The following is a 22062-nucleotide window of genomic DNA, read 5'->3' on the forward strand; positions in this document are numbered from 1 at the left end:
AAATGGGACCTGATTATTCAAAACCTTATAAGTAAGAAGAAGAATTTTAAATTCTATTCTAGAATTAACAGGAAGCCAATGAAGAGAGGCCAACACGGGTGAGATATGCTCTCTCCTGCTAGTCCCCGTTAGTACTCTAGCTGCAGCATTTTGAATTAACTGAAGGCTTTTTAGGGAACTTTTAGGACAACCTGATAATAATGAATTACAATAGTCCAGCCTAGAGGAAATAAATGCATGAATTAGTTTTTCAGCATCACTCTGAGACAAGACCTTTCTAATTTTAGAGATATTGCGTAAATGCAAAAAAGCAGTCCTACATATTTGTTTAATATGCGCTTTGAATGACATATCCTGATCAAAAATGACTCCAAGATTTCTCACAGTATTACTAGAGGTCAGGGTAATGCCATCCAGAGTAAGGATCTGGTTAGACACCATGTTTCTAAGATTTGTGGGGCCAAGTACAATAACTTCAGTTTTATCTGTGTTTAAAAGCAAGAAATTAGAGGTCATCCATGTCTTTATGTCTGTAAGACAATCCTGCAGTTTAGCTAATTGGTGTGTGTCCTCTGGCTTCATGGATAGATAAAGCTGGGTATCATCTGCGTAACAATGAAAATTTAAGCAATACCGTCTAATAATACTGCCTAAGGGAAGCATGTATAAAGTGAATAAAATTGGTCCTAGCACAGAACCTTGTGGAACTCCATAATTAACTTTAGTCCGTGAAGAAGATTCCCCATTTACATGAACAAATTGTAATCTATTAGACAAATATGATTCAAACCACCGCAGCGCAGTGCCTTTAATACCTATGGCATGCTCTAATCTCTGTAATAAAATTTTATGGTCAACAGTATCAAAAGCAGGACTGAGGTCTAACAGAACAAGCACAGAGATGAGTCCACTGTCCAATCATTATTATTATTATTATCAGTATTATTTTTATTATTTTATTTTATTATTACTTCTATTTTGTCATTTGATTTTTAAATGGACCACAATGGAAATAAGTATTTTCACTTTCTTGTCATACATGTATTTTTTAGCATATTTCCAATTATATGATATACTTACATTGAACTTACTAAATAAAATCACGCATGCAGTCACGCTTTTAATAAAGATGATTAACTGCCCCCTGCTGGAATGACATGTGAGTCTAGAATGTAGTTAGCAAATATCCATAGCTTCTCCCAAAATATTAGTCCTATCAACATTCTGTTTTGGCTGTGTTCATCCTTGACCAAAAATACATAAGGATACCAAACGGCAATAGCCAGCTGTCCTCAGTTTCTCCATGATCAAAGTTAAACACATGCACACAGAGAGCTTTTGTTCTTTTCTGCACTCTGCTGCAAGCAGGTGCTTCTAATTTTAGACACAAACAGAGACACTGGCAGATGACATCAAACGCAATACACTTCTCACTTATGGTGCTAGCAAAAAAACTAAACTAACTAACTAAACTGACTAAACCGATTGAACTACAAAAACACAATAAATCAATAACACTAACAACACTGTTAAACTTGAAACCACCTTAAACATGAAGCACCATAACATTTTAAACCCCAAAACCCAAAACTCCCATGACGCATTGCAGCACAATGTCCATTGTTTACTGGCTAGATAAATTGCTAATTTCTCAAAAAATAGTCCTGTCAACTTTCCATTTTCACAGCATTCACCCTTGACCCAAAACATATAAGAATACCAAACAGCAAATGTTAGCTCCCCCAGTTTCTGTGTGATCAAAGCCATACTCAGGGATGCATGCATGTACACAGAGGTCACTTGGCTATTATAATATAGATGACACAGGCAAAAAGTATTGAACACATGAAGTAAGGGAGGTAAGTAAGTAAGTAAGTAAGTAAGTAAGCTTTATTTATAAAGCGCCTTTCACAGACCAGGGTCACAAAGCGCTGCACATGGCATACAAAAATAATCTAAAAATAACATATAAAAACAATAAAATACAATATTAGGCTAAAAAAGCTAACTTAAAGAAATGCGTCTTTACTTGCCTTCTAAAAGTATCTATACAGTCCAGAGAACGAAGGGCACAGGGAAGCTCATTCCAGAGGCTAGGCGCCACCGCTTTAAAAGATCTGTCCCCGCGAGTTTTAAAACGAGTCCGAGGAACCATCATCAGGTTCTGATTGGACGACCTGAGGCTCCTGGAGGAAGCATAAGGCTGGATCAGGTCCCTGATGTACTCCGGTGCCTGTCCATGCAGAGCTCTAAAAGTCAATACCAGGATTTTGTAATGAATCCTGTAGGAGACAGGCAACCAATGCAAAGTATTAAGGATAGGAGTAATATGGTCCCTCCTGCGGGTGCGGGTAAGCAGGCGCGCAGCAGAATTTTGCACAACCTGCAGGCGGGCCAACTCCTTCTTATTCAAACAGGTGAAAAGACTGTTACAATAATCCAAACGCGATGAGACGAACGCATGAACAATCATCTCAAGCTCTTTTAAAGTCACCATCTTACGGAGCTTAGAGATGTTCCGAATTTGGAAAAAACAGTTCTTAACCAGATAATTTGTGTGCTGCTCCAGAGACATCCCTCCATCCAAAATGACACCCAGGTTACGCAGGCTGCTTTTGACCATGCAGCTTAGGCTACCGAGATGCTGCTTAATTCCAGGTACAGCACTATCAGGTGCTACAATCAGAGTCTCAGTCTTATTGGAATTTAACTGCAGACTGATATGACTGAGGTGCAAAAAGTCATGGAAAGCCAAGACACCAGCTGAAATCTATCAGTCATTAGAAAGTAATCCTGCCCTTTATCAGTGCAAATTATTAGCTGGGCAACTGGACTGTTACAAACACTACATTCGTAAGGAGTCTGAGCCATTTCAACCAGTTCTCAAACCAAAGGTTGAAGTCATACATCTCTAATCTTTTGTGTGGGCATAGTTATAGTTCTGATGTATTTAGGCAGGGAGGAAAAGATATCCAGTGATGCTTCAGTTTTTTTTTTATAAAAACAAAAATATCTGAGTATGACGGATGTTACAAGGAAAAAAAACAATGAAATGAAAATTTCCTCAAACTTTTTCCTAAATTTCCTCAAACTAACAATGATTTATGATTGTGAACTTTAGGTATATAGGGGGAGTAGGCTCACTAATATAATGACTTGCAGTAGATGACAAATAGTGAGACACTTGACAGCACTGGCTTCAGGGTTGTGAAAAATTCCATGTCATAGATTCATATATCTGATTCATTAACATGACTTTCAGATAACAGATAAAATTTCTGAAATATTTTACTGATTTGCTTAAGAAAAGATTAAATAATCCAATTATTGATGATTTTACATCAAGTTACACTCTTTCATGCATGTTTGGGTTTAAAAGGTTTTAGGAAATCTGGCCAAACTGTTTCCATTCAACCCCACCCCCAACATGCTCAACCTTTCTAGAGATACATGCAATACATATAGCAAACTAAATAACTGTATTGTAAAGTTGGGGGTGTTATAAATAAGTTGCACCCTTCTTCAGAATTTATAACTGAAAATAATTTTTGCCTGGTCATGTTCCATTTTTCATGGAATTTCCCAGCTGGTTCATTCCCAACTGATGGCCTATAAAAAGGTATTTCATTACTAAGGTATCACACAAGAATCTCATGATGGGTAAAAGCAAAGAGCTCTGTCAAGATCTTCACAACCCTATTGTCGCAAAATGTACTGATGGCACTGGTTACAGAAAGATTTCTAAATATCTGAATGTTCCAATGAACACTGTGAGGCCATAATCTGGAAGTGGAAAGCACATCATTTTACCATAAAATGGCCATAACCAGATGCTCCTCACACGATTTCTGACAGAGGAGTGAAAAGAACCATCAAAAGAGTTGTCCAAGAGCCAAGGATCAGCTGTGGAGAGCAAATGAACAATTGTTTCAAAGAAAACAATAAGTAATACACTGAACTGCCATGGTGTGTATGTACGGTCACCACACAATACTCCATTGCTGAAGAAAAAGCACATTGAAGCTTGTTTAAAGTTTGCTGCAAAACATTTAGACAAGCCTGTGAAATACTGGGAGAATATAGTCTGGTCAGATGAGACCAAAATGAACTGTTTGGGTACCATAATACACACCATGTTTGAAGGTCAAACGACACTGCATATCGCCCTAAAAACACCATCCTAACAGTAAATGTTAGAGGTGGGATCATGAAGTGGAGCTGTTTTTCAGCAAACAACACTGCCAAACTTCATATTAAGGATTAATGGAAGGATTAAGGAAGGATTAATGGAAAAATTTGCACAGAGACATTCTTGTTGAAAAATCTGCTGCCATCTACCAGGATGATGAAGATGAAGTGAGGGTGGGCATTTCAGCAAGACAATGATTCCAAACACACAGCCAAGGAAACGCTCAACTGGTTTCAGAGAATGAAAATACAGTGACTAGAATGTCCAACCAGTGACCTGACTTGAATCCAATAGAAAAAAAATTATGTAAAGAACTAAAGATCAGAGTTCATAGACGAGGTCCATGGAACCTTCAAGATTAGAAGACTGTTTGTGTAGAAGAATGGGCCAAAATCACATCTGAGCAATGCATGTGACTAGGTTTTCCATACAGGAGGCATCTTAAAGCTGTCATTAACAACAAAGGCTTTCATATGAAGTACTAAATACATTTCTGTAAGCATGTTTAATACTTTTTCCTTTTGACATTTCATTTTACTACACATAATTTGTACTTATTTGTTTTGGTTTCTTTGCATATGTAGATTACTTGGGTTGTTACCGACATCTGGTGAAACTGTCATGTCTGTAGGACCTTTAGAAATATATTTACTGAGAAAAACTGTGACATGTTCAATACTTATTTTACCTGCTGTATGTTGAAAGAGACAGAGAGAAGAAGTATGCTCAGCTAAATTCTCAGGAGGCTTTTTGGCACTGTTGTGTGCATTTCTGAACGTGTTACTTGAGCTTCAGAACACAACTGTTGTTAAACACTCAGAGGACAATGGTTTATTTCTCTCATTTGGTACATTTCTGAGCAGGACCAGTTCTCTATCATAAATTGGATTCACTGCATATGTTGTCTACATAGGCAAAGACAAAGCTGCTTTTTGGACTATGGTGCATTAAAGTTAACCAGATGTTAATGAGTTTGTCCTTATTATACATCGGTTTAATTTGGTGAATTGCAAAAAGATTGTTTCTACAATAATTTATTGTGTTAACTGTCTGTTTGTCTGTCTGTGTCTACTTACTCTCTACAGGCTACATGCCTAGACTTTGAAAAACTCTTTGACGGTAACTGTCACTCACATCACTCTGAATGTCCATCATGGTGCGACACTGCTGTAGGTGCATGTTATCAGGCAGAAGCAGGTAGGTGTGAGGGACTTTTCTGTAACCAGCAAAGGTCTGAGCCGCAGAGGCCTGTTTGGCATGGACCACACTGAGCATGTCCACTGGTGAGTGGTACTTCAGTTTGGCCTTGTGGTAGTCCTTCTTGTAGTTCCTGTCACTCTGCATCTTTGCCACTTCCATGTAGTGGACCAGCAAAGGGTCATCCTGCAGGCTGCGGAAGCCAACATGGTGACCTCTGGCTTTCTCATATTCTTTCTTGTATTGGACCTAAGACAGAAAGAAAGTGAGCTATTTGTATCAGATGTAAGTAACACTGGTTAAAAAAAAAGTTACATACATTACTGGCAATGTGTCTGCCATGTTTGGCATGCAAGACAGGAATGGCATCGGGTTTCATATCGTATCCCTTGGCAATATCTTCTAGCCACTGGTGCTTATAATGACTCTGTGAACAAACATAAAGGCAACTTTTACTGTCATAAAACCTGACATTTCAATAATATCGCTGGTACAGTAACATATTTGGCTGATAAACCTGATGCATTTTACTCTAACCTCACTAAGAGTCTGTGCATTGAATTTAGCCTGAAGGAATCCAGGAGTATCAGCTGGCAGATGGTAGGTATGCATGAACTCCTCACCAGAAGCTTTATATGCAGCCTAGAGGCAAAGATAAACAAAAAACAGTTAAATGTGTACTTTGTAAGTCTCCTATAAAAGAAATTTTAGTCTAACAAATATGTCAATATGTTGAAAAATGCTTTTAAAAAGAAGGACTGCGTGTTATACGTAGAAACAATGCGTGTTCGTACTTTATCCTGCTGCTTTGTGTTGGCCATAGCCAGAACCATGTTCACGGAGTCAGTCTTGCTTGTGAACTTGAATGTACTTGGGTGCTGACGATAGCTTCTTTCATCCAGCGCTGCTTTAGCAGCCTTAGACTTCTCAACATCCAGGGAACCAATAGGTACCCAACCTGAGCCTCTATAGAAGTTGGTGTATTCTGATTTGTAGAGATTCTGTGGGTTGGCATTTGACATTGACAAAAAAAAATGATCATGAGTGACCATACAGCTTGCAGCATTTATATGAGACACAAAACCTGCTAACATTTGACTAGTGGAAACATACATCACTCTGAATGTCCATCATGGTGCGACACTGCTGTAGGTGCATGTTATCAGGCAGGAGCAGGTAGGTGTGAGGGACTTTTCTGTAACCAGCAAAGGTCTGAGCTGCAGAGGCCTGTTTGGCATGGACCACACTGAGCATGTCCACTGGTGAGTGGTACTTCAGTTTGGCCTTGTGGTAGTCCTTCTTGTAGTTCCTGTCACTCTGCATCTTTGCCACTTCCATGTAGTGAACCAGCAAAGGGTCGTCCTGCAGGCTGCGGAAGCCAACATGCTGGCCCTTTGCCTTCTCAAAAGCCAGCTTGTACTTGTACTGTATAAAAGAAAGCCAAAAATACATAGGTATCATGAAAAAAGATTACATTCAGTAATGTTTGAATGGTATATTTGAAACTTACATTACTGGCAATGTCTCTGGAGGTTTTCGCTGCAACAACAGGGATGGCATCTTCCTTCACATGATGTCCTTTGAGTAGATCTCGACGGTGAGCATAGGTATAGTAATTCTGAATACAAATAATTCCCATGTTGGAATTTCTTTGAGTTTTATTTGTGCACAAAGTTTACATAAACTCAAAAGGCTGCTCACCTGACTGATGTTGGCAGCATTGTACTTAGCTTGCATCAGTTCAGGAGTATCAGGTGGCAGATGGTAGGTATGCATAAACTTCTCTCCACTGGCCTTGTACTCTTTCTGCATAATTATAATCAAAAAATAAAAATCATTAATAGGTCATCAGATGACATTTAAAAACAGGCTGTAAAATGTGTTACAGTTCAGCAACACTGAGAATACGTTTGTAAAAGATACATGTGAGATTCAGTACATACACTTTATGTTAAAAGGGCTCCAGCAAAATTTGCTTCTTTCCTTCTTTATTTTATTTTTCTTGGAATGAAACATGCTCACAATGATAACTCAAAGGAGAGTGAGAAGCGAGAATTTGTCATGTTCATTCCAGAAATCAATCATTATATATGTGTTTGACATGGTCTTCTTTGTGGACACAGGGAGTAGGAAGAAAGAAAAAAAAGAAAAAGAAAAGAAAATATATATAAATAAAATGTTAATGTCTTTGTTTATATAACTTATCCATTTGCACCATTTCCTATTAAAATCTCTTTTTTTAAAAAAATCTTAAACAATAAGTCATTTTTCCATCACACATAATCCCTGTACTATATCTAACCATTCTTTTTGTCTAGGTGGGTCTGAAGCAAGCCACTTCCTTGTTATGGCCTTCTTGCCAGCCGTGAGAAGAATTTTTACCAGATAATTGTCCTCTTTCAGTACAACTTTACCTATATTTCCCCAAATACAGGGTGGAGCAGTCCAAGCACATCATTTATCACAGCGTTCACGTTATCCCAGAATGGTTCTATTTTGGGCAACACCAGAAGACGTGTATGGTTTGCATTTATTTGACCACAGTGCCTCCAGCATGTTTGTTGTTTTAATAACTGTTTGCTTTTTAAATTTGGCGTAATAAAAAAAAAAACATGTTAAAGTTTTCCAATTAAATTCTCTCCATGTAAGTGAATTTGTGGATGTCTGTTGTTACACACATGTGATATCATTCATCTTCAGAAATCGTGATATTCAACTCTTTCTCACTTGTGATTTATGTATAATGTTGTTTTATTCTGACATCCCATTATACTGTGGTAAAGTCTTGATATAGCCCTAGATTTTTTTTTTTTTTTTTTTTTTGATTCTATGCTTTAATAACCATTACTATCACTGGGTTCACTTCTTCTGGTGTAGCCCTCTTCACCTCTTTATTGTAATATTCCCTCAATTGAAGATGTCTCAACAGGTCTTGAGCTACAATTCACTTTACCGTAATATATGCAACATATAGAGGGTTTTCAATCACGTGACCGATTTGCTGCAGGACAGGTGCCGTATTACAAGGAGGCTGACGCGTGATAGAAAAATGGAGAGAATGTCCGGTTATTACGAGGCTTTAAATCCTCGAGATAAAGCTATTTATCGTGATCGATGTGTAGCAGTTGGTTCAGTGGATCCGTATCTTATACCAGATAGTGAGTTTAGTGTTGATGTAATGAACTGGCCAACCGTGTCACACTGCGATATTGTGAACTAGGAAGCCGCCGACCAGGTCAGAGCATCACAGCGGAGCTCTGAAAGCGGAGGTTGGTCTTGAAGTCCTGAGCGATTTCTCTCACCAGGCGCTGGAAGGGCAGCTTGCGGATCAGCAGCTCGGTACTCGAGGACCACAACGTAAATAAGTGAAGCAGCAGGACCTTCGTGGCCGGGACGACGGTGGGGATCGAACCCACGCTCGCACAAAAGACTGCTCCTCTACCAGGTCAGCCAAAGGGGAACTCCCCGTTAGCCAAGCTAGCGGGAACGTCTTTTCAATTGGGACCCGGGACTTTCATCCCGCTACATAAGCATCTGTATTGGAACCGTTATTGTGTTATCCTCTGCAGTATTTTATGTATTGTTATATACTTTTATTGCCGAATAAAATAAAATAAAATTCTGGGAGCAGTGGATTTCTGTTAGCAGCGGATCTCTCACAGCGCCACGGTGCCGTGAGGATTCTTCACATCGACGTTGAAACTTGTGCAATTGTTCGCCAAATGCACGAAGTGTAATCACAGCGGCCACCGCGTCGTAATCCAGAATGGCCACGGGACACAAAATGACGTGACCGATACGTCACATGAAAACCCTCTATAGCATGCTGTTAGAAAGCACGGGTTCTTGGGTTGCTGTCAGTGTTGAAATTTTTCAGAGTGAGGCCTTACATGAGAACTTACGGTAATGAGAATCAGCGGCGCACTAGTGTGAAACTTCCGTGTTTTTCCTCTGCGTTATGACATCACAGGCTTACGTTTACCGTAATACACCATATCATTGGAAAGCCCTTTTTTTTTGGCAAATTAGGTTGCCAGATACCTACAACTGCATTATTGATGAAGAGAATAGATTAAACATCTTGGTTGCAAAAACTTTTTTTTTTTTTTTTAGCTCCACAAGTATTTTTTTTTTTGTTGTCTTGTTCTCTCAGGTGTAGGCCTATAGAATAGATTCGTGATTTTTGGTGCAATTTTGTTATTTAAGCTATTTGTTTGCCTACACACTTAATAATGTAAATAAAGTGTTAAATTATTCAGCATTATGTCGTCATATGTTATGTATTATGCTGTACTTGTGCGTCTAATGGTATGAGTAGGGATGGGTATCGAGAACCGGTTCCTTTCGGGTATCGTTAAGAAATTATTCGATCCACCGACATCAATAAGCTTTTTGCTTAACGATTCCGTTATCGGTCCTTCAGAGTGGCCGTTGTTTTTAGGGGTGTTTGTCAGGAAAATTATCACTTCTCTAAGTTCATTACAGACCCTGCAACGGCTCCGTAATCAACTTTTCTGCAACGCGGCTTTGCTTTGAACCTTGAACCAGTCGAAGCAGTGGTTCACAGATTGAAGCAGTGCTTCGATCTATTGCTTCGTTTATTCATTTTTTTTCTTTAGCTGTATCTTAATTTTCCCCCACTAAAACCCTAAAGTGCATACGTCTGTGAGTATTATTTACCTTTTTTATGTTAAACCGACCTGTTATGGTCTTCTGAAACAGTTGATAGATGTATGTTATAACTTAAAAATGGGAGCGATGCTAACGAGTTAGCATGTCTATGGCATTTTCAGTGTTAAATTTAGCATTAAGCAGTTGCAGCTGTCATCGCGTTTGGGTGCATTTTTCTGTATAATAAGCGTTTGTTGTCGTAAAAGAGTCAATTGTATTACAAACTGTAATATTTTTTTTATTTATTTTTGTTTATATATTAATAATCTAATGATTAGTTATTATATACAATTTTAGAGAAAGAGACAAAAAGAACCTGAATAAAAACACAACAGAAAATATAAAACCAACTAACAATGAACATAAATAAATAAATACATACATACAGAAATAAATAAGTGTTTCCTGTGAACACCTAGTGACTCTCACACCTCCATTTCATCCCTGTCTTATTTAAGTTTAATGACAGTTTGTTTCGGTCAAACCATATTTTCAGTGTGTTAATTTCTTCAGTGATTTCCTCCAGAACTATCTGCCAAACTAGAAAACTGATGCATCCTTGTAAGAGCAGAATACTACTGGAATGAATTTGAATAAGGAAAGTTGTTTTTTTTTCCCCCTCACCTAAATGGATGCTGCACTCACTCCAGTTTATTGTCTGGAATAGTCCCAGATTGCATTTCAGAGCTTCTAGAATTCAAAATTTTTGTGCAGGTGGTGCTGGGGGGGTTAATTTTGGGTTTCAGCTTTTTTTGTTTTTCACCACTTTCATCCCTGAATATGTCAATCGTGAGTCACTTTTGTGCGGATTAAAGTTACTAACTGGGACTCCTGTCTTGTTGTGAGAAAAAAACGAGAATCGTCCTCCGTTCTGTTCACACAGCTCCAAACGCTGCGCGTCTCTCTGCTGAGTCAAGTTAAGACTCATTGAAATACATAGAAAACCTGGAAAGACTACTTTTAGTACAAAATTCACAAGAGGTATCAATAAGGGAATCGATAAGCAATCGGATTGATAAGCAGAATCGATAATAGCATCAATATCGATAAAATCTTATCAATACCCATCCCTAGGTATGAGTGGGTTAGGGGGTGGTGGTGGTGGGCAGGGGGGCCGGGGGGTGGTATTGTCCCCACCAAAGCTGAGACCAAACCTACGCCCTTGACTCTGGCTTTCCTCCCTTCCCAAATAAACCTAGATACTAATTTATCCCATTCTAAGAACTATTTTGGTGGAATTTCTATTGGCGGGGATTGAAATAAATACAGTAACCATGGCAAAATATAAATTTTCACTGTATTTATCTTGCTACTATAATCCATTGGGTAAGTGGACAATTGTTGTATGTCATTTGTTATATATTGATTGATATAGTTGTAATTAGCTGTAGTTAGTTGTAATTACAAATTTGAGATATTTTTGGTTATATATAGGTATTAAAGGCACTGCGCTGCGGTGGTTTGAATCATATTTGTCTAATAGATTACAATTTGTTCATGTAAATGGGGAATCTTCTTCACAGACTAAAGTTAATTATGGAGTTCCACAAGGTTCTGTGCTAGGACTAATTTTATTCACTTTATACATGCTTCCCTTAGGCAGTATTATTAGACGGTATTGCTTAAATTTTCATTGTTACGCAGATGATACCCAGCTTTATCTATCCATGAAGCCAGAGGACACACACCAATTAGCTAAACTGCAGGATTGTCTTACAGACATAAAGACATGGATGACCTCTAATTTCCTGCTTTTAAACTCAGATAAAACTGAAGTTATTGTACTTGGCCCCACAAATCTTAGAAACATGGTGTCTAACCAGATCCTTACTCTGGATGGCATTACCCTGACCTCTAGTAATACTGTGAGAAATCTTGGAGTCATTTTTGATCAGGATATGTCATTCAAAGCGCATATTAAACAAATATGTAGGACTGCTTTTTTGCATTTATGCAATATCTCTAAAATCAGAAAGGTCTTGTCTCAGAGTGATGCTGAAAAACTAATTCATGCATTTATTTCCTCTAGGCTGGACTATTGTAATTCATTATTATCAGGTTGTCCTAAAAGTTCCCTAAAAAGCCTTCAGTTAATTCAAAATGCTGCAGCTAGAGTACTGACGGGGACTAGAAGGAGAGAGCATATCTCACCCATATTGGCCTCTCTTCATTGGCTTCCTGTTAATTCTAGAATAGAATTTAAAATTCTTCTTCTTACTTATAAGGTTTTGAATAATCAGGTCCCATCTTATCTTAGGGACCTCGTAGTACCATATCACCCCAATAGAGCGCTTCGCTCTCAGACTGCAGGCTTACTTGTAGTTCCTAGGGTTTGTAAGAGTAGAATGGGAGGCAGAGCCTTCAGCTTTCAGGCTCCTCTCCTGTGGAACCAGCTCCCAATTCAGATCAGGGAGACAGACACCCTCTCTACTTTTAAGATTAGGCTTAAAACTTTCCTTTTTGCTAAAGCTTATAGTTAGGGCTAGATCAGGTGACCCTGAACCATCCCTTAGTTATGCTGCTATAGACGTAGACTGCTGGGGGGTTCCCATGATGCACTGTTTCTTTCTCTTTTTGCTCTGTATGCACCACTCTGCATTTAATCATTAGTGATCGATCTCTGCTCCCCTCCACAGCATGTCTTTTTCCTGGTTCTCTCCCTCAGCCCCAACCAGTCCCAGCAGAAGACTGCCCCTCCCTGAGCCTGGTTCTGCTGGAGGTTTCTTCCTGTTAAAAGGGAGTTTTTCCTTCCCACTGTAGCCAAGTGCTTGCTCACAGGGGGTCGTTTTGACCGTTGGGGTTTTACATAATTATTGTATGGCCTTGCCTTACAATATAAAGCGCCTTGGGGCAACTGTTTGTTGTGATTTGGCGCTATATAAAAAAATTGATTGATTGATTGATTGATATATACCCGTAAGTATTTAATTTGTTTTGAGTCTCATTTGACACCATATTTATGTTTGATTTCTAGTGAGGGGGTGTGATTAAATGAGAGAATCTGGGTTTTTACAAGATTTAATTCATATCCTGCATAATAATTGAATTTTTCTATAATTTCCATCATTCGCAGGAAGGAAGTGTTTGGTATAAAAATTCCCAATTTACTCTATCGAATGCTTTTTCTGCATCAAGGCTTATTATGGCTGTGTTTCTTTTCGAATTTTATGTATGACGTGTAGCATTCTTCTAATGTTGTCTTGTTTGTCGGCCTGATATAAATCCTGTTTGATCTTCATCAGTTAAGTCTGGCATGAACTTTTCAAATCGTTTACAGATAATTGAAGTGTATAATTCATAGTCCACGTTTAGAATTGATATGGGTCTACAGTTATTACAATTTTCCTTATCTTTGTTTTCTTTAAGGATTATTGTTATAATTGCTTCTTTCCATGGGGTATCTTACCTTCTTTCATAATCCAATTAAAAGTCCCAATGAGAAGTGGACTCAGTTCATTTTGAAATATTTTATACCACTCTACAGGGAAGCTGTCACTACCTCGGGCTTTGCTTGTTTTGAACCTATCTATTTCCTTCTGTATCTTCTCCAGTGATACTTCTGCTGTAACTATCTTATTTTGTTTCTCTCCAATACTAGGTAGGTCAAGTGTATTTAGAAATTCTCTCATTAATTTAGTATCTTCTGTCGATGTTTGTGTTTATAATTCTTTATAGTACTCTCTGAAGATATGTTCGATTTCTTTTGGCTCAGTCATCAATTTGATGATCTTTCTTCAACAAGTACCAACAAGTACCAACAACCATCTGACCACAACTCAAAGCAGCTGCTTCAACAATAGAGGCTTTGAGCATGCACCACTCCAATTCCTTCTCCCTGACTTTGCTCAGGATACAGGAGTTCATTTGGAGTTGTGAGTTCTTCCAACAACAATACCCAGAAAACCCTTAAAAATCATTTAGGCCTTCCAGGTCAGCTTGATGGCTTCCCCTGCCATCTGACCCTACACATCATCAGGGGTGATCCATATACAGCTAGACCTCTCTACACTCAAGAGTCCAAGGCAGATATGGTCACAGGCCTGATAACACCATAACAAAATCAATAATTGACCTCTGACCTAGGGTGCTCTGGTACCCAAGTGTACCTATGAAGACCTCTGTGCTAGAACAAGGTGTTTGCTAGGGACAAACCATGACCAGCACAGATGTCCGGTCGCAATACACCACTCGGGTTCAGATTGGGGGGGGTGATTCCTCTCAATCGCACCCCTCCAGCTTTCCAATCTGAGCAGTTACTAAATCATTGCCAATGTAAGTAGTAATGTACCCCAGTAGAACTAAGCAGTCTCGGGCACCTTTTCCAGAATCCCACTAAACATCTCCAAGAAGACTGGGTACTTTGCACTACCATTTGGTGCTGAAGGACAAAAAAAAAAAACTGTGAGATTCCTGTCTGTGACACAGAGTCACATTGATGCAGCCCTCTTGTTCATCAAAATAACAGCACTCAGCCTGGGACTTGAGAATATACCCACAACTGCCCAGCACCTCTCACCCTGGAGAAGCTGTGGTGGTTCCAACTCCAACAAAATCAAATCGGTGAATTCAGTGAGGGCCCAAAACTATGAAACACTTTTTAACAGGAAAAGGTTTTGTATTATTTTTCTAAATATATTGCTATGGTCTTAGCATCATACCTTTGACACCTATAGTACCCTAATAGAGGCAGTAAATCACAAATCATGGTGGTAAATAACACTTCAGTTTTAGGTGGGTGGCCAAATAAAGACAATGCGCTTGGGCCTTTGTTGAACCTGGATAACCTGGATAACCACGTTTGGCCTTAATTTGCATCTGCATACTTGCATACACATCTTGAGATGGAGTACCTGGGTGTTCACCTAAACAATAATCTGGACTGGTCAAACAACACTACTGCATTTTACAAGAAAGGCCAGATCAGACTCTACCTACTGAGGCGATTCAGGTCCTTTGGAGTGCAGGGGGCGCTCCTGAGGACCGTCTTTGATTCTGTAATGACATCAGCCATTTTCTATGGACTGGTCCACTGCTCCAGCAGACCATTTCCTTGACTGCGGAGAGGAGGAGACTTGATAAAGTGATTAGGAAGGCCAGCTCTGTCCTGGGAAGTCCCCTTGACTCAGTGCAGAAGGTGGGAGAAAGGAAGATGATGGCTAAGCTGTCATCCCTGCTGGAGAACACATCCCAACCCATACGCGACACCTTGACTACACTAGAAAGCTCCTTCAAAGACAGGCTGCTCCACCCAAAGTGCATGAAGGAAAAATAATACAGGTTCCTCTTTCCTGCTGTTGTCAGACTCCACAACCAGCACTGTTCCCAGTGGACAACTCAGACCATTAAAGTAACAATTGTCTTTCTCATGTGCAACAATACTTGTACACTCATGTACAGTATTACTTGATCAGTCATGTGCAATATTACAAAACTTTCATTTTAAATGTTGCATTTTTTCTGCTTGTAAATAGTGTATCTACTGAGTATATTGTTATTCCTGCACAGTACTTGCCTTCCATGTTTTTTGTACTTATTCATTCCAAGTGTGACATGAAATCAAGTGGACATATACAAACATTAAAATGATTAAATGAACGTCCATGGAGTCTACCAGTAATCAACCCCCATTCAGAATATGAAAGTCATCATAGGTCTACTGGTCATCAAAATCTGCCTCATCGTCTACACACCTCAGTTATCAGTGGTCACTTAATAAGGAAAGCTTGTGCATCTTCTGAAAGATACCTGGCAAGCTTCTGAACATCTCGAAATTTAGCTGCCTTGACACCAAGCTGTTGTTATTGTTGAAAAGTAATGGCCCTGATATTAGGCTTTAAAAGGCGGAACCTACTTATAGGCTTAAACTTTAAAGAGAACTTCAATTTCTCCCTACTCACCACATTCATGATCTTAGCATTGGTCTTGGCCAGCTCCATGTTCATTGAGTCAGAGGTGCTTGTGAATTTAAATGAGTCAGGGTGCTGTCTGTATTTTTTCTCATCCAGAGCTGCTGCCGCTGCCTTGGCTTTCTCCACCTCCAGAGAGCCAATGGGCACCCAACCAATGCCCTTGACAGAGGTCTCATAATCCAGTTTATACTGGTACTGCAAAACATACAGCAGAAAAAGACATCAAATAATCAATGTTCAATACTACAGCTGCACCAATACCACACTTCAAAGTATTTCCTGATATCATACCATCTATATTTAAATGAAAACATATTAAAAGGAAGAATTCAAACTTACGTCACTGGAACTGACGTTCATGTTACGTGCCAACACCAGGTTCATAGCATCAGGTAGAAGACAGTATTTATGGTGGTGCTGTTTGTAGCCAATTAAAGTCTGCACAGCTGAAGCATGTTTGGCATGAGCCACACTTATCATGTCGACTGGTGAGTGGTACTTCAGTTTGGCCTTGTGGTAGTCCTGCTTGTAGTTTTTGTCACTCTGCACCTTTGCCACTTGCATGTAGTGAACCAACAATGGGTCATCCTGGAGGCTGCGGAAGCCAACATGGTGGCCCTTTTCCTTTTCATACGCCTTTTTATACTGAACCTAGAAATCAAACACCAAATAACATTTCTTATTCTCTAACATTTATATTTAAATGATACTATGCAAGAATTATATTTTGGCCTGGATATGTCAAAGCAAAAATGTAAAAAATAGAGACATGCACAGATTTTGGAGTTGATTTAGGCTTTCAAAAAAAAACTTACATTACTGACAGCGTGTCTGGCAGCTTTGGCAGCAACAACAGGTATAGCATCAGGCTTCAGGTCATAACCTTTAGCGATTAATTCCTGCCAGGCAAGCTTATAGTAATTCTGAAATGACAAGTTATAAGGATGAATAAAGATGAGGATGAGAACACTGAACAATTTTAGTTTTGTATTTTATTACATACAGTACTTACAAACACACTTGCTCTCACAGTGTATCAGCACATACACAGAAACTGTATGCACTGAGACACACACACATACTGTGCAAATGTTTTAGGCATATTTAATGCATCATAAGACCATTCAAATTATGAAAACCCTATAAATATTCATAAATAAATTATATGTGTGATGAATTTAATCCATCATCCATCCATTTTGTATACCTGCTTAATCCAGTTAAGGATCACGTGGGGCTGGAGCCACCTATAAGGTTAATATGTAGTTAAAAGTATTCCAGTTTAACCTACATTACTGATGTTGTAGGCATTGCATTTGGCCTGGAGGAGCTCTGGAATATCAGGAGGAAGAGAGTACTTCTGATGGATTTCTTCTAGACCTCGCTTGTAGAATATCTACAAAGAAAGAAGACATAAAACATTCATTATTGACAGTAGAGGCAAGCCCTTTCAGTTTCACCGTAGTTTTACTCAGGGTCACCACAGGAGATCCGAGGTTGATCTGCATATTGATTTGGCACAAGTTTTATGTCAGATGCCCTTTCTGACGCAACACCACATGACATGGAAAATGCACAGGGGTGGCCTTGAACCAGAAACCTTCTGCACTGGAAACAAGCATGCTTAACCGCTTGGTCACAACCCCCACCACAAAAAAATCATTATTGACAGTAGGTGTGCTAAAATCAATATCAAGCATTGGTGCCTGTCTATAGTGTGAATGGTTTCTGAGCCGAATTAGTGTGAGAGCATACTCACATCACTCCTCTGAAGCTGGTTGACTTTGGCCTGTAGCGTGATGGGGTGGTCATCGATCGATGTGAATGGAACTGTGTCTGGGTGCTGTCTGTATTTTTTCTGCAAGAAACATAAATCAAATTGATACCTACAAACAAAAGGTATCCTTAAGTGGAAAAATGTGTGAAATGTACAAACAGTACAAACCTCATTAAGAATTTCAGCAGCTTTCTTTGCTTTTTCAACTTCCATGGATCCAAAGGTGATCCAAGGGGTCCCCTTAGTATAGGTGTTGTAGTCAGATTTGTACTCATTCTATGATGCAGAAAAAGGGGACAAATTAAAACAATTGTCAGTACATCAACAATCTCACCTGCCATGGACAGTTTTTCCACATATTTTCTTTACTAACTTATGCAGTAACATATTGTTGAGTATCTGTTGAAACTTACATCACTCTGGATGATGTTGGCTTTCTTGGCCAGGTCCAGCAGTACGCTGTCAGGTGGAAGGAAGTAGCTGGGGTTTATACTCCTGTACCCAACCATGCTTGAGATTGCCTGAGATTTCTTTGCCAGGGTCACGGACATCATGTCCAGTGGTGTATGATACTTGGTCTTAATCTTTTCATAGTCTTTTTTATATTCACGCTGTGGAGACATCCCCTGGTTACTCAATCATGTTCTGCTATATCAAATCTAACAAATTTATAAAAATAAATCTGAGGAAATGGTTTAAAAAGCCACCAAGATGCTTACATCACTCTGGATTTTGGCCACGTGAACCGAGTGCATAATCTTGGGGTCATCTTTAATGCTGAGTGCTCCAACCATCTGTCCCTTGTTGTTTTCATACTCTTTCTTGTATTTAACCTGAAAAGGGTTATATACAAGCAATGCAAATACCTCTGAGTGCTTTGTAAAATTAAGAAGGTACCACTTTGTAGTAACTACACACTGCACACATTCGTTAAGCATTTGTAAGATATTAATTAATTAATTAATTAATGCTTTTTCATCATTTGTAAAACATTGTTCATGCTTACTCATTAGAAAGTCATTTGCAAAACCAGGGATTTAGAAATACATTTTTCATACTTAATAAATGATGCATTAACCGTTTGTTAAGAAAGTAATTTTTCCCATTATTAACCAGTTGCAAAGGAATTTGTAAGATCAGTTAGAAAGCAAAAGTTAATGATAAATTATTTAGATCTGCATTTATAAATACCTTTACAAATGTAATAATCTAGACCAGGGGTGGCCAAGTTCAGTCCTCGAGAGCCACATTCCTGACACTCTTAGTTGTCTCCCTGCTCCAACACACCTGAATCCAATGAAAGGCTCATTAAAAGTCTGCTAATGAGTCTTTCATTGGATTCAGGTGTGTTGGAGCAGGGAGACAACTAAGAGTGTCAGGAATGTGGCTCTCGAGGACCGAACTTGGCCACCCCTGATCTAGACCTACACTATGTGTGTCCATTCCTCTTTTTCCATTAGTTACCAGTACTGCAGTTCATGATAACTGAGAAGTTACTAGTGTTTAGTGTTCACATTAGAGTTCAAAATTAGGATTATCTTTTCTTTACAAAGTATTTACAAATGAGGTTGAAAATACCAAAAGACATGCAGTTTCTGTATTTTCCTAAGAAAAGAGAAACACATCACACAAAGCACTACAAAACAAATATTTATTGAACAATTGGCACATTCTCAAAGACTAAGTTAACTTATGTAATTTAGTCATCTATAGTAATAATATTGTTGAACATGTAAATTAATTCCAAAAGTTATTGCTGAAAATGGTATGTTACTATAAACTACAAGTACTTCTATTTTGTTTGAAATATTGTGGCTAAGCCTTCCAAATGCACCATGCCAGTGATTTTGGTAGTATTATTAAGTGTTTGTAAAAGGTGTATTAACACACTCACTACTAAGTAGTTTGTTAATCATTAACTTTCATGTTCTAACTGCTCTTACAAACAATTCTTTATCAACTGTTTACTAACTGAAACATTACTTCATTTAGACACAATTAACACGTCATTTTATTAGTAATGACAATTCAGTTAATAAACACGTTTTTGATGGGTTTCTTTACCAAGAACAATATATATATATATATATATATATATATATATATATATGAATATGAATTTACAAATGACTTATGACTGAGAAAAATGTATGATCAACACTTTACAAATGATGAACAAAGCACCAAATAATACCTTACAAATGTGTGTAGCTGTTGTAAAATACTTCTAATTAGAAAAAAAAGTCAGTGTATGGAATGAAGACTATAAAAAAGTGACACTGTAGCACACTTACGTCACTGGCAATGTTTGTGTGAGCACGGGCAGCAAGGATGGGGATGGCATCACCTCTGACCTCAAACTTTTTTGCTTTTGATCTCTCCCAGTCATACCTATAACAATTCTGCAAAGGAGAGTTACGCCACTTACAACGATGAATACCACATTTAAAGTGAAAGAAAATGTTGGTGGTGGTTAGAAACAGCCAGAAGGACTTACATCACTGAGGTTATAGGCATTGACTCTGGACTGGATGAAGAATGGGTAGTCTGGGGGCAGACTATACTTGACCTTTGTTTTCTCATGCTCTGCTTTGTAGTTCAGCTGTAATAAGAACAATGTCATGAAACTGAGCTAAATCAACAACATACTTATTTGACTTCTCATGAGCTAATTGTATCACAATTCAGTCATAGCTGATTCTCAGTGAAGTCTTATTTATGTCTCCTTCATTGAAGGGCAATGGTGTTCTACTTATATCCTGAGTTTAATGGCCTCTGCCTTCATGGCTTTTCTCTGAACACAAGGATTATTCTGGGCCAAAAGAATGCTTTATTGCTATACAGCAGGATGGCTCTGTACTTGTCATGGTGCCTACAGAAAAACAGCTGGGCTATATGGATCACAGCTCACATTTGAGGCTAATCTGCATATCGAAGAGAATTTGGTCTTGATAAGAAAATGTGGATGGTAAAAATAATCATGTTCAAAACAACCTTTGGACACTTGTAGGCATTCTGTGCTGATGCATTCAGAGAAAAAAAAAATTAATGATACAGTGTTAATATGAAAGATGTATCATGCATCAGTTGTATTATTTTGTATCAATAATATGAATATGTGCTCCATGCCATGACAGATGTACATACGTCACTTAGCTGTTTGGCGTTGATGGCAGCTTGAACTTGAACTGGTGAATCCATCACTTGTGTAAATTTCACTTTATCTGGATGCTGTCGGTAAACTTTCTAAAAAACAATTAAAAGAAACATGCTGTGAAACACAAATGACTTAATTAAAAAGAAATAGCCAAAACACGCTATACTGAGGAAGAAAAAAAAAGCCATTCTGGTAGCCAGGATTGCTCACCTCCTTACAAGAATCCAGCTTCTTAATTGCTTCATATTCAGCTGTAATTGTTTGCGGAAAGAAGCACCTTGTTTTTATGTCTTCATAATCAGATTTATATGTTTTCTGCAAGATGATAAAAATAAAGAAATTGTGTATTTCTCAAATATTTCTTATGATAAAAGAAAGGGAAATGAAAATCGTCAATGAGATACCTCATTTTTCATTTCTTCAACTTTCTGGCAGTGAAGCATGTAAAGATCCTCATAGCTGCCAATGTAGTGACCCTTCACCTCATTGTTATACTTGTTTTTGTAGTTTATCTGCAGAAAGATGGAAAAAAGATATATGTGCATACACATATGTATATTAGGAGCATCACAATTCATGAATTTGTATTGAACTGTACAGTACACATGTGACAGTTGGGTGCACAGAGCTATATACAGAATACACGGAATGACTCTGCACGGTATGACTATACACATGTGACTTGTTTCCATAAGTCACTGACATTTCAGTGAACTGCGCTGCTCATGTCCACAGACTGCAACCCTCCAGACTTATGCTTTGGGCAGGAGGTTTGATCAGCCCCCTCAGCCTGCTCTGTGTGTGTGAGCCAAACAGAGGGAACAGCAAACCAGCCAGTTCAAGCAAGCAACTGCAGAATTCCACCCAGGAACCTTGGAAGCATTAAGGAATTGATTAATTTACTGTTTTCTTCCGAAATATGAACCTAAAAGTGAAAATGTACCAATCTGCATTTGTGTTGAATCAGTTTCTGTATGTCTGTTCATTAAATTTTTAAGAGACATCTCCAGCAATTTATGACACAAAGTTGACATTTTATATGAATTAGTGTAACATTTCACAGATGAGATGGCTGTCCAATAGCAACACTGTGTACACTGATTTCAAATCTATATAAAGTGAGGTTTTATGAGATGCCGCCATTTGCACAAAAATCAAACTT

The 22062-nt window shown here is 38.5% G+C and overlaps 1 protein-coding gene across 1 annotated transcript in view; it reads right to left on the bottom strand.

Moving 5' to 3' along the window:
- LOC117524088 (nebulin-like) overlaps positions 1 to 22062 on the bottom strand; it is a 267815-nt gene that overhangs the window by 200550 nt on the left and 45203 nt on the right. The window contains 20 exon segments of the mRNA XM_034185819.1: positions 5324 to 5635; positions 5706 to 5813; positions 5924 to 6028; positions 6181 to 6387; positions 6500 to 6811; positions 6897 to 7004; positions 7088 to 7192; positions 15955 to 16161; positions 16306 to 16617; positions 16782 to 16889; positions 17258 to 17362; positions 17726 to 17824; positions 17912 to 18019; positions 18157 to 18354; positions 18463 to 18576; positions 20038 to 20145; positions 20241 to 20345; positions 20891 to 20989; positions 21111 to 21215; positions 21305 to 21412. Of these exon segments, the coding sequence (XP_034041710.1) occupies positions 5324 to 5635; positions 5706 to 5813; positions 5924 to 6028; positions 6181 to 6387; positions 6500 to 6811; positions 6897 to 7004; positions 7088 to 7192; positions 15955 to 16161; positions 16306 to 16617; positions 16782 to 16889; positions 17258 to 17362; positions 17726 to 17824; positions 17912 to 18019; positions 18157 to 18354; positions 18463 to 18576; positions 20038 to 20145; positions 20241 to 20345; positions 20891 to 20989; positions 21111 to 21215; positions 21305 to 21412 (3033 nt within the window).

This window comes from Thalassophryne amazonica, chromosome 14 (assembly GCF_902500255.1).
Source record: "Thalassophryne amazonica chromosome 14, fThaAma1.1, whole genome shotgun sequence".
Taxonomy (NCBI): Eukaryota; Metazoa; Chordata; class Actinopteri; order Batrachoidiformes; family Batrachoididae; genus Thalassophryne; species Thalassophryne amazonica.